Source organism: Mus pahari, chromosome 5, assembly GCF_900095145.1.
Source record: "Mus pahari chromosome 5, PAHARI_EIJ_v1.1, whole genome shotgun sequence".
NCBI lineage: Eukaryota > Metazoa > Chordata > Mammalia > Rodentia > Muridae > Mus > Mus pahari.
In genome coordinates, this window is record NC_034594.1 from 128914192 (window position 1) to 128928370 (window position 14179).

The following is a 14179-nucleotide window of genomic DNA, read 5'->3' on the forward strand; positions in this document are numbered from 1 at the left end:
ATATATATATATATATATATACATACACACATATATATATTTATAGTTCCTTTATATTAGGATAAATATATTCTTTCAAGTAGCCAGGAATTGTGGTCTATGATATGATGTCCTACATATTAAAGAACTGCCTACTTCCTAGAAAACACTATCTGCTGGCTAAGAGCTGAGCCCACGACTCTTTAATGAATGTCAGAACACAATAAACACATTATATATGCAAACAACCATTTTATCATCTACTATTTGCTGACAAGGTTTAATTTTAGACTGAGAATATGCATGAGTTTACTTGTAAGATGAAAGAAGTAAAGAAAAAGAAATATAACATTCATATTGACTGTAATATATTAAATCACAGTTGATTACATTTCTTGCTTAATGGACTCCTGGAACTAAATTAACTAGGGGAAAATTTCACTGCTGAAAAAGAAAACTGGCTGTGGAGATTTTATATTTCATTTCTCAAAGTTAGTGATTATGGAAAACTTAACTAGTTATTTTTTCCTTTTCCTGTGTGTGTGTGTGTGTGTGTGTGTGTGTGTGTGTGTGTGTGTATTATATATCCTGTATGTGTATGCTTGTATGTGTGGGCATATATGTATGTGGAGATGCCTGCATTGGGAGGGAGGTATGTGCATGTGAAAGCCAGGGGGTAATGTCAGAAATGATGGCTCTTCTGCCTCATTCACTGAGGTGGGGTCTCTCAGTCACAGAGACCCATACTAAGAGTTCACTTATACAGCTAGTCCTGCTAGGCAGCTTCCTCAAGGAAGCCCCTTGGAGGTAGGAATTATAGGTAGGCACTGGGTATCTGAACTCTGGTCCTCATGCTTGCATAGCAAGCACTCTATCCACTGAGAAATCTCCAGAAATACCCTTACACTTATTTTAAATAGCAGTCAATGTACTTAAAAAGGAAAGAAAGAATTTGAAGGTTAAATTTAAGAGTCCTGGATGGTAAAACAAATTTAGCTATGACTGACTACACCTCTGAGGAAAATAACTTTTCTCTAGGCCTATCCAAGTTCAATAGAACATTTTTGCTATTTTGAGCTACAGTAAGAATTTTAAAGCAAAATCTTAAGAATTCGCCAGCACATTTGCACCATCTGAGTATGTAAACAGGCAACCTTGGTTTTTGAAACAATTTTAATTATACCCTCTCACCAAATTTAGCCACTCTTTCTCTTCCACTTCTGTCATTCAATATGGGTCTTCGCTCTTTTTGCTCCATCTTGGGTGCAGGTCCCAGAATCTTCTTTACTAATTTTTGTCCATCTCGCCAAGAAGATGTACTTATCAAACGACTACTACCTAAAATATATATTGCACCGAATTTAAAACCTTAATTTTATCTCTAAGAAGTAGATTTACTCAGTAATATAGATTCTATAATTAATTTTACATTTATCTTCTGCTAAGCTGAAAAGGTCTGTCATTAAAAGTCTATTTTTAGAGGCCAGAAACATCAATGGTTCAGTACTCAAGAGCACTGTCTGCTTGCTCTTCCAGAGGACCTGGGTTTGATTTCCAGCACACTCATGGAGGCTTACAACCATCTTCAACTCTAGTCCCAAAAGGTCTAATACCCTCTTTGTCCTCTATGAGCACTAATGTACACATAGGGCACACAGGTACAATTGTAGACATAATACCCATACACATAAATAAAATTTAAATTTTTTATTTTTAACTCTAAGCCATCAAATTTGGTTAACAGTTTGTTCAAAATTTTTTTTAAAAAAATTCCATTCATTTTTGGGGGTTGGGAGAGTGTGTCACAGCACATGAGGATGGTCACAGAACAACGTGGGACAGTCAGCCCAATTCTCTCCTACCACGATGATTCTTGAAATTTCAAGTTACTAGCTAAGGCTTGATTGCTAAACAAATATAGGGATAAAATCTTAATCCCAGTATTCAGAAGGCAGAGGCAGGTGAGCCTCTGTGAGTTCAAACTTGGTCTACATAGCAAGTTCCCAGTTAATAAGAGCTACAAAGTGAGACCCTTCCACAATAAACAAATAACTTAAAAGTTAAAAAAAAAAATGATAAAAATTATATATGTACAAGAATTTTTAGGTATATAATGACTAAAATTATATTAATATGACTTTAAAATTACTATATAGACACAATAAATAAATATAAAAAATTTCAAATACTATTCAGAAATAGTCAAACTAATACTAATACTTTTTGTTTGTGTCAAAATGAATAGTTTTGTTTTCTCGTATTTTTCCAGTTTTCTAGCATACTGTCCTACTTTTATATGAAAGACATTCTATTAAGAGTTCCTTTTAAGCCAGGCAGTGGTGGAACATGCCTTTAATCCCAGCACTTTGGAGGCAGAGGCAGGTGGATTTCTGAGTTCAAGGTCAGCCTGGTCTACAGAGTGAGTTCCAGGACAGCCTAGAAACCCTGATGTAGAAAAACAAAGCAAAACAAAAGTTCCTATTAAAGAAGCTAAAATTTAATAATCCAAGTAGAAATAAGGGTCTAATAAATATATTAACCACAAACTATATTATAAATATGTTCTGTCAAAGTATGTGTATGCATGTATGTACACATGTGTATGTATGTGTGTGCATGCATGTGTGCGTGCACAAGTGTGTTTTCTATGTTTTTCAGGTTTTCTTGGCATATGCCAGGCCAGTGGTCCAGGAGCTACCAAATACTGTGTCCACCTGATACCCCCATAGGAGCACTGGGACTATAGGTACTGATGCTGTATGTCTGGCTTTTATGCAGGTTCTAGGAATTCAAATTCAGGTCCCAGCCTTGCACAGCAAGCCCTTTTACCCACTGAGTCAGCCCCTGTTTACTTTAGAAATATCTTTGTACTTTGTTATTAGCCATAAACAATGGGTCTAATATACTGGAAGGCTCTAAGCTTATTGCTCAATATATAACCAACTTTGTTGTCAGAAATGGCAGAACAGAGGGCCTTATACTTCACCTCAATCCTCAGACTCAAAACCAAACCAACATGAATTGGTGGGTAGTCATTTGTAAATGTTGGTTTTTGAAAGTGCTGTGAAGGAGGGGCTGGAGAGATGGCTCAGCAATTAGAGAGCACTGCCTGCTCTTCCAGCCGACCCAAGGCTTGATCCCCTGCACTCAGAGCAGCTCACAACTGTCTGTAACTCCAATTTCAAGGCATCTGATGCCCTCTTTTAGTTTCTGAGGACACCAGACATTGCATGTGATACATACACATAAATGTAGGCAAAATATCCAGATACATAAAATAAAAAACTAAATTGTGGCCTTCTGAAATAGTCTCGTAAAGTAATTTGAAGAAGATGACTCTCACTAGAAAATTACTAGTTTAATTTTCAATTAAATGGTTAATGCTACTTAGTCTAGTTTAATAGCAAAGCACACAAAGATGAAGCTGACTCTCTGACTGGGTAAACACAGCCTTTGTCCTTCATTCCAAAGGAGGCCTCTAATAGGGTTATACAACATCATTCTTTTCTTTTTATTTACTCTTCTCTAAATGTAATAGAATAAATTGTATTTCTGGGTTTTGAGGGGAGTGATGGGGGCTAGTTTTGAGACAATGTTTTACCATGTAGTCTTAGCTGTCCTGGAACTTGCTCTGTAGTCCAGGCTGGTCTTAAACTGAGAGATCCACTTGTCTCTGTCATTGAGTACTGAGATTAAAGGTGTGTACCACCACCAACTATATAAAATACTTTTTATACTTAATTTAATTACTATTAATATAACCATATTCTTGTAAAAACAAGTTTTACTTGTACAGAAATAGTATCACTCTATTACTGCATCTGAAGTTAATCACAAAATGTGCTATCATTCTAGTGACAAGCACCAGAAGGTCAAGGGCGTGGTTAGAACACAGCAGTTCACTCTTGATGTTTCCCAGAGACCCTGTGGTCTCTTACCATACTGTCACACTGTTTCTTTTCTTTCTTTCTTTCTTTTCTTTTTTTTTTTTCTCGAGACAGGGTTTCTCTGTATAGCCCTGGTGGCCTCACTTTGTAGACCAGGCTGGCCTCAAACTCAGAAATCCACCTGCCTCTCTGCCTCCTGAGTGCTGGGGATTAAAGGTGTGCATCACCATGCCTGGCTTTTTCTTTTCTTTTTTAAGATTTATTTTATGTATGTGACTACACTGTCACTCTCTTCAGAGACACCAGAAGAAGGTATCAGATTCCATTACAGATGGTTGTGAGCCATCATATGGTTGCTGGTAATTGAACTCAGGACCTCTGGAAGAGCAGTCAGTGCTCTTAACCACTGAGCCATCTCTCCAGTCCCTGTCACACTGTTTCTAACTGTACCTCTCAGGAACTTTTTGTCTTGCTAACCACTGTACTGACACACATATAGCCACTGCTGACAAACATCTGGATAATGAGCAAATGTATCAATTCAGAGTCTCCTGAAACTCAAGGTGACAAGCTCTCAGACTGTCTCTAGTCTTTCATAGCCAAAAGTTATTTGCTGACACTTGAGGATAGCTAGGAATTAGAACTCACATCATGTACGAAGTACTATCCTGAAGCATTTTTCTAGTATTCATGCTTTTAACTCTCACAACAATCCTGTGAGACAAATATTACTGATTTGTCTTTTTACATATGATGAAACTGAATCATACTAAATTGACACATTGTCAAAGAAATAGTTAGCTACAATAGAAAGTCAAGCAATATGAATCAAGGTTGACATGTTAGTCACTATGGAAGCAGAAATCTGTTGTTTTCCTAGTTTGATCTATTCTTTGTTTAGCTTAACCACTACTGGCAAGAAGACTGGCATTCTGATATACCTTAAAGGCAATCATGACCTTATATAAAATTATTACTCATAGAAAAATATCACTATTTTAATTTGGTGTGTTCCTATTAAAAAATACTAGAAAAAACTTTTTGAGGTGACACATTAACTAACTTGAACATACAATGAATCTGATATTAATCTTTATTATAAACTAGATATGATTTATAATCGCCATGGACACCTCTGACATCATGCTATGAGGGTGTTTACAGAATGGTTTAGCAGAGGAAGGGAAATTTATCCTAAATGTGGATGTCACTCTTCTATGAGGTGAGGGCCCCAGACTGAATGGAAAGGAGAAAGTGAGGTAAGCTGCAGCTTTCTTCTCTGTTTCCTGACTGAGGATAAAATATGGCCGTCCACCCCTGCTCCTGTCACTGCCTTTCCGACCACTGTTACCTGTAACCCAAAACTGTGAGCCACAAAATCCTTGCTTCCTTTACCAGGCTTTGTCAGGAATGTTTTCACAAGCGTACTAATACAATGAGCAATGTGTTATAGATGTGTACATATAAGAAACCTTTCAAATTATATATTCTAAATATGGACAGTTAATGTTGTCAACTATATCTCAACAAAGTACACGTATATAATAATAATGACATATATAATTCACTGAATTTTCATACATTCCTAACAATGAGAACATCTGGTAACATATTTATATCCACACAGATTCCACTTCTATAATATCCAACTTTAAACTGAACAAGATACTGAAAACCAACCTGTTTTGCACTCTGGATTTGACAACTGTGTCACTTTTTGGATTTTTCGTACTGGTTTAACCACTTTCTTCTCTTTACTTTTTTCAATAGGCTTCTCTTTTACAGAGGTATCATCTGAAATGCATAAATATGGACAGCCACCATTAGACTCTCAATTAGCACCTATATTCCTCATGAAGAAACAGGGGTACATCAGTACCCTATTTCTTCAGCTTTAGTTACCCAAGGTCAACTGCAGTCTGAAAACATTAGGTGGAAATTTCCAGACATAAACCATTCATGTTATAAATTGTGCATCATGCTGGGTCATGCCTGCTACAGTGTCCATACCTACCTATAGGCTCCCCACTGACTAGACACCAACAGCCGCCTCTTCCCTAGACTATCTCTTTGGTGACACCATTGAATAAACTCTTTTAAAGGTTCCAGAGCTCAAGAGAAGTGATGCCAGCAGTGAAGTCATACCAGAAAGAAGCTGTGCAGTGCGCCTGTGAAGTCAGTCAAAGTCACACTTGTCAACTTAATGGGAAAACGCGTGCTGATGGACAGCGAGCTCATCTTTTACCCTAGTTTCTAAATTAAGCACTATCACAAGTATGTGTAAGAAGCACAAAATACAGGCAGGGTTCCACACACTTCAGTTTCTAGCATCCTTTGGTGGTCTTAGAACTATGAGAGAAAAACTTTCACTCAAGTTATTTCTATGGCCCACAAACTATCAATGTCAAGTCCTCCTACAGAAAGATTTAAAGGCTACCACCACGCCACTGTTAGCTACCAATTCTTTTTTGTTGTTGCTGTTGTTGTTTCAAGAAAACTTGTGAGGAATCCACCTCATTTCCAGGAACAGGAAGAAGCTTTAGCAGTCATGCTTTCAAATCACTACATGTTTGCAATTTCAGGTGAGTATTTTCTTAGATTACCATTTTATTTAAAAACTTCCACATAAAAACTTTATAAAATGTAAATATACTAACTATAGATGTTCAAAAACTTAATCTAAATGACAGGTATGAATAATGAAATTTAAAATGCACATGAAGGTCTGTGGCATAAGCAGAGTAGAGGAAGTCTGAGTAGCAGGCTCTAAGGCAGGAGCAGCAGGAAGACTGAGTAGCAGGCTCTAAGGCAGGAGCAAGCAGCATCTCAGAGTCAGCAAGGACTCTGCTGAGGATGCAATGAACAAAGAGGAGAACAGTTGGAATCTTGGCTGAGATATAAACGCGATCCAGCTGAGGGGAAGGGTGCTCCAGGCTTTGCTGTCTTACTCAGCAGTAAAATGGGAAGTCTGTAGAACACCTGAGCAAAGGAGTAAGCGAACTTAAACAAGACTCTAACGAGCTTACCCTGGCGCCATACTGAGAACAGACTCACTAAGAGTTAGTTAGCAGGGAGGAGACCAGTGAAGAGAAGACTGGAGAATTAAAGCCACAGACCATGGTGCCTTGATTTAGGGAATAGTGACAATGAAGTAGCAAGATTAAGGGATGCGTCACCACATGAGTAATCTCCATTTTAGACAGTAAGCCTGAGCTATCTATAACGCATTCATGGGAGATATACAGTGAGCAGGTTGAATTCAGGGAGGAGCGCTCAACTAGAATATTTGCATAAGAACTTAAAACATATGTGTTAAGAATACATATGTTTTCCTAGTAGGTCTTTTTGGATAAATAAGCAAGAAGAGAGGGAAGATGACAGGGTAGGGGGAGAGAAGAAAAGAATAAGAACAAGTAGGTTTAAGAGAAAAAACAATGCTTCTAGGAAGCCAAGTGAAGCATGTCAAGGAAGGACTGGCTAACAGTGTCAATTGTTGCTGAGGAATCAGCGTGACAAACGGAGATGAGACACTGCATACACAAAGGGAATGTCACTGATGATCCTGACAGGGAATGTCACTGATGATCCTGACACTAGAAAAACCCCAGACAAACAAACAAACGTAAGGGGAGGGTACAAATCAGAGAGCATTAGCATAAGGAAACACTTTGCAGTTTTGCTCTGAACAGAAGGGGACCACTGGAGAGAGAGCCCAAAGAGATATTCTAGCATGATGCCAGCTACAACAAATGTGTCTAACAGTGTGTTTGTGGGTGTGACCAGACAGAAAAGCTTGATACAGAGTGTGAGAGCAAGATGGAGTAATCTACTTACACACACACACACACACACACACACACACACACACACACGTGTGCACGCGAATATAACCAAAACGCAGGTAGAAGTTAAGAATACAGTTTACCCACCATAAAAAGAGGAAGGCAGAGAGTAACCGAATAACCTTTTAAACAGTCCCTGACATGATATTCCCTACCAGGTCCTGTGAGGTGTAGTTGCTGCCACTTCTTTTTAAGATGAAGAAACCAAGGGTAAAAGGTTATGTAACAGTCTCACATATACAGCTAATGAACAGCAGAGCCAGACCAGAACACAAACTTTTAAGCTGATTCTAAAATATTTGCTCATAATTACTACATGACTCTTTCTACATGAGAAGAGTATCCTGCATACAATGTTTAATAAAACACGGAAAATGGAGTTTAATGCCACAAAAAAAAAGAAAAGAAAAGGAAAAAAGAAAAAGAAAACGATTAGCAAAATCTTAGCTGTCAGGTTTAGGAATTAAACAGTTGATTTTGAATCTTGATTTTAATTCTTTATTCAATCCTGGAAAAATTATTCTTTCAGGTTTCAATTGCTCAACTGTTTAAACAGCAAACACAGACTAAGCACCACAGCAACCTCACTTGGAGCCTTTACAAGCCGCCGCACAGGAGGGGGACACTACTGTCCTCATTGTCCTAGTTCTTCAGGGCTTCCCCAGGTTCCTCTTGGTTATAATTCTCTAACATGCATTCCCTTCCTGTAACACTCTGATTTCTGCAAATGCTGACAGTAATTACTGGCCACTTTAAAGACATTTGAGGCCTAAAGAAATGCAAACCACAATCCTATGCTTCCATAAAATCAGTCTGTCCTGACTTCCCAAGTCCCCGAGCTTTAAAAATAGCCTAGTTTCTGTGACATGAGCCATGGAGGCTAGTTTTAACCCTGGAGGAGAGCTAAGAGGTCAAGAGGGTCTCCTCACTTAAGCCATTACTACTCTAGTACACAACACCTAGGAGGGGCAGCATCTCGAGGTTGGAGAGTTTCATGTTAATAGTGGCGTGCACAATAAAATAAGCAAGACACAGAAAGCTCTGCTCTCACCTGTGAACTGAAGTGCTAAGTCTCGGTACAGCTCTCTACTCATGCTTTGAAACTCCGCTTCCTGCCACACTTTTCCATCAGGAGTGCGAATCTTGGTCTCTGACGGGTTGAAACCTGATACACACCAATACAAGATGCTTTCAAAGATTGGTTCTGTTTTTAAGTCAGATATAATTTTTAAAAAATAACATAGAATTCGCTATTTAAAAAATCACTTTATTTAGTTGGGGATGAGCGGCACGCCACAGCACGGATGTGGAGAGCAGAGGATTTAGTTGGGGATGAGCGGCACGCCACAGCACAGATGTGGAGAGCAGAGGGTCACTAGCAGGAGTTGGCTCTCTCCCTCCACCCTGTGGGTCCTGAGGATCACAATCCAGTCACCAAGTCAGTGTGCCATCTCACCAGCCCCAAAATTCACTGGTAAGATAAAATTAGTTGTTCTAAAATACACTGTTTCATAACTATCACTGTTATCTAATTGCAGAGTACTTCATCACTGAGAGAAGGAACTCTGTCCCTATTATCAGCTGATGCCATTACACCTGTCTACCACTGGCAACTACTCATCTACTTCCCATCTGCAAGGGTCTGCCTAGTCTAGAGATTTCATGTAAGTGGAATCTCTCAACATTATGCCATTTATGCTTAGCTATAATTAATATAATTTTTCAAGGCTCTAACACCATGTATCAAGGTCACCTGATAGTTTTTTGAACGGACATGACATTTTATTTATACGTTCACACAGTCACATAGGCTGTTTCTACTTTTTTCTATTATAAATAATTCTGGTATAAATATTCTTATACAAGTTTTGTGGAAATAGTTTTAATGGGTATTACATATAAGAATGAACTGCTGGGCCATGGTAACCAACTGTGTGTGTGTGTGTGTGTGTGTGTGTGTGTGTGTGTGTGTGTGTGTAACTGTTAAGAACTATAAATTATTTTCTAAAGTAGTAGCACCATTTTGTATTCTCATCATTATACATAGGTTTTCATTTCTCCATACTCTTGCTGATACCATCGCCTGTCTCTTTCACTAAAGCCACTCTAATGGATCTACAAAGTAGCATCTTACTTGGTCACATTTATGTTTCTGTGATGTTAATGTCAAATTTTCTATATTTAATTAACCTATTTTTTAAAAGAGGAATGCATAATTAGCTACTACACAATATACTAATAAATACCATTTGGAAAAAAGCAGGCTTCTGTGAGATAAAGCAACATATATTCAAACATACTGGAAATGGAGACTCAAAAAATTAAATAATACAAGAATGCCAGCCCCCACCCCCCACCAAGTCTCAACCCCAGCTCTGTAGCAGGAAATCGCACCCCCCCCTCCCTGACCTCATCATGGGGATCTTTTCCCACAGCCATCCTTCCCCCAACTCATCCCAGTATCCCAGCCTCCAATACCAGTGGGCATTCCCTGTGAACGCAGAAGCTGAACAGGTTAGGTAAACAGGTAAGCTAACTGAAGAACTTCATCGCTCCCTCTTCCTTTCCAAATCCAATGCCCAGTCTCACTCCTAACTCTGCAGTGGGACCCCTGCTGCAGCCCTCCCTTCCCCTCTATCCACGTCTCTTGTGGATCCCTCCTACCTTCCCTCTCCTAACTTGTTGCTTTATCCCAGCCCAAGCCCTGAAGGCACTCCCTGCTCCCCAGACCACTCCTGCCAGAAGAGCAGGTAGGCTGTCTGTGGACTTTCCCCTCCTCCCGTTCACCAAGATCCAACCCCCTGTCTCACGCACGGTGCTTCAGCTGATCCTCTGGGGTGGCCTATCTTCACTGTCTCCTCCAAGAAGACAAAAGAAGCAGACACTGGTTGAACACTCCTGTGAACCCCTTCAGACCCCTACTCTATTCCTGTTCCCAAGGGTCACCTCCCAGTAAAATATCCTACTAAGCAACACACCGGAATCACACTCTCCAAAAATCCAGAGAGGAAACAAAAACCAAGGAACAAAACCCAACAAAGGCAAACCCAGAAATCAGCACCTAGACCTGTAATCATCCCCATCCAGATGCCTCTAACCTAGCATATAAGACACACATATATAACACAATGACAGCCAGGCCAACATGTCTGCACTGGAGCCCAGCTGTCCGACCACAGTAGGCCCTGAACAGGCCAACGTAGCTGAAGCACAACAAAAAGACACTAAAGCCACCTACCTGTATGAAGATGGCACCAGTCCTTAAAGAGAACAGCAAGACATCCCAGAAAGAAATCCAGAAAAACAAACAATGGACAAAAATGAATAAAAGCAATAGAGATATGAAGAAAACCCAAACTGAGGAAATTCTGAAAATCAAAAATGTAGGAATTTGAACAAGAACTACATAGGAAAGCTTCACCAACAGAATATAATAGATGGAAGAGGGAATTCCAGGTGTTAAAGATAAAATAGAATATGACAGAAGAAATGGATACATCTGTCAAAGAAAAAGCTAAATCTAAAAAACTCCTGACATAAAATCTGGGCTACTATGAAAAGGCCAAACCTAAGAATACTAGGAATAGGAGAAGAGAAAGAATCCCAGCTCAAAGGCCCAGAAAACATTTTCACCATAATCACTGAAGAAACCTTCCCTTCCCTTTAGAAAATGCCTATAAAGGCATAAGAAGCATAGAACGCCAAATAAATTGGACCAGGGAAAAAAAAAGTCCCTTCAGCACATAAAAATCAAAACACTAAATGAACAGAACAACAAGACAAAAGGAAAAAAAAAAAACCTATAAAAACCTGCAAGGAAAAAAGACCAAGTAACATACAAAAGCAAACCTGTTAAGAATTACCCCTGACTTCTCCATGGAGCCTCTAAAAGCCAGAAAGGTCTGGAGAGGTGTGCTGCAGACACTATGGGACCATAGATGCCAGCCAAAACTACTATACCCAGCAAAACTTTCAATCACATAGATTAAAAAAAGATAATCTACAATAAAGCCAAACATGCAACAGGAATCAACAAACACTGCACAATGATATTTCTCAATATCAATGGTCTCAAATCTCCCAATAAAAAGACTAAAAGAATGGTTTCAAAAATAGGATCAATTCTTCTGCTACATCCAAGAAACATATCTCAATATCAAGGACAGACATTACCTTAGGGTAAATAATTAGAAAAAGATATTCCAAGTAAATGGACCTAAGAAGTGGGTATAGCCACTTTAATATCTAATAAAATAGACTTCAAATGAAAAGTAATTAATCAAAAGAGATAGGGCAGGATATTACACAGTTATTAAAGGAAAAGTCCACCAAAATGCCATTTCAGTTCTTAACTCCTATGCCCCAAACACAAGGGTACCCAAGTTCATTAAAAAAAAAAAAAAAAAAAAAAAAAACTACTGCTACTTAAATCGCAAAATAACCTGCACACACTCAGTGGGTGACTTCACTACTCCACTCTCACCAATGAGTATGTCACCCAGACAAAAACTAAACAGAGAAATACTGGAGTGCACAGACTTACTACAAACCAAATGGACCTGACAAGAATTTACAGAATGTATCACCCAAACACACACAAAAAAATACCCTCTGTGCACCTCATGAACTTTCTCCAAAACTGACCACTTACTTGGACACACACTAAGTTTCAACAGATACAAGAAAACTGAAATAACTCACAGCATCCTGTTAGACCATCACGGAACAGACCACATGAAGCTCAAGAAGGAAGACCAAAGTGTGGGCGCTTCAGTTTTTCTAAGAAGGGAGAAGAAAATGCTCACAGGAGCAAATAAGGATACAAAGTGTGGAGCACAGACTGAAGGAGTCTGAGACTCCATCCAGAGACTGCCCCACCTGGGGATCCATCCCATATACAGTCACCAAATGCAGACACTATTGTGGATGCCAAGAAGTGCATGCTAACAGGAGCCTGATATGGCTATCTCCTGAGAGGCTCTGCCAGACTCTGACAAATACAGAGGCGGATGTTCATAGTCAACCATTGGACTGAGCATAGGGTCCCCAATGGAGGAGTTAGAGAAAGAACTGAAGGACTTGAAGGGGTTTGCAACCCTATACGAAGAACAACAATATCAACCAACCAGACCCCCCAGAGCTTCCAGAGACTAAACCACCAACCAAAGAGTATACATGGAGAGACCCATGGTTCCAGCTGCATATGTAGCAAAGGATGGCCTAGTTGAGCATCAATGGGAGAAGAGGCCCTTGGTCCTGTGAAGGTTCGATGCCCCAGTATAGGGGAATGCGAGGGCGGGTAAGTGGGAGTGGGGGGGGAAACACCCTCATAGAAGCGGGGAGAGGGGAAAGTGGATACGAGGTTTTGGTGGGGTGCGAAAGGGTATAACATCTGAAATGTAAATAAAGAAAATATCCAATTAAAAAAAGAAAAACAAAGAAATTAAAAAAGAGAGAGACTTGAATTTAAGACTCAGTAAATTCTTTAAGATAAGGTTTCTGAATAATAAGGTCCTATGTCAAGGAAGGTCCTGCTCTAGGATTCTTTCTCATTGTAGACCTCAAAGAGTATTTCTCAATGGTGACTAAACAGAAAGTGAATCATTGTAGGTGTGGTTTTCAGTAACTTGGGTCCTATCTTTTACTGCTTATGGACAAGCTCATGGACAAGAGGTTCTGCTCAACACACTCCAACAGTGATGCTTCTACTGCATGCCATCATGTTTTTTCCATTCAGCAACCTATGTATTTCTATCCAGAGGGAATTTTAAAATATATTTTGGATGATTTACATCTAATATTATACAAGAATGTTAAAAATTATAATAAGACAGCTTTTTTCCTTATAGAAACAAAAAAGCTGAATATCAATAACAGAAACAACCGAAACATTACAAACTCATTGAAACTGAACAATTCTCTACTGAATGAAAAATGAATGGGTCAAAATAGAAATAAAGAAATTAAATATGTTCCACAAATCAATAAAAATGAATACATAACATACTCAAACTTATGGTTCACAATAAAAACAGTTCTAAGAGGCAATGTCATAGCATTAAGTACTTACATTAACACAAAACAAAAACACCTAGAGATTTCATACTAGCAACTTACCAGCTCACCTGAATGCTCTAGAACAATATCAACAACAAATACACACACGCAAAAAGAGTAGACAGCAAGACATAATCAAACTCAGGACTGAAATCAATAAAATATAACCAAAGAGAACAATAAAAAAAAAAAATCAATGAAACAAATTGTAGGTTCTTTGAGGAAAAAAATAAACTGGACAAACCTTTATTCAAACTAAAAGACAGAAAGAATATCCAAATTAACGAATCAGAAATGAAAGGGTGCATGATGACACAGAGTGCAGAAGAGCACAGGGACATGCTTTAAATACCTGTACTCTCTCCATAGATACAAAAATATTGAAATTATCCCATGCATTCTATCAGATCACCA

At 38.8% G+C, this 14179-nt stretch overlaps 1 protein-coding gene across 5 annotated transcripts in view; it reads right to left on the reverse strand.

The window, feature by feature from the left end:
• Nucleotides 1-14179, reverse strand: part of Cep350 (centrosomal protein 350) — a 132764-nt gene that overhangs the window by 87770 nt on the left and 30815 nt on the right. For 4 of the 5 annotated variants that reach the window (XM_029538209.1, XM_029538206.1, XM_029538208.1 and 1 more), the window contains exons 7-9: nt 8760-8873; nt 5547-5660; nt 1171-1317 (exon numbers count right to left, since the gene is read on the reverse strand). In XM_029538209.1, coding sequence (XP_029394069.1) covers nt 1171-1317; nt 5547-5660; nt 8760-8873 — 375 coding nt within the window. The remainder of the gene's footprint in view (nt 1-1170; nt 1318-5546; nt 5661-8759; nt 8874-14179) is intronic. The other variant, XM_029538207.1, reaches the window with a different exon arrangement.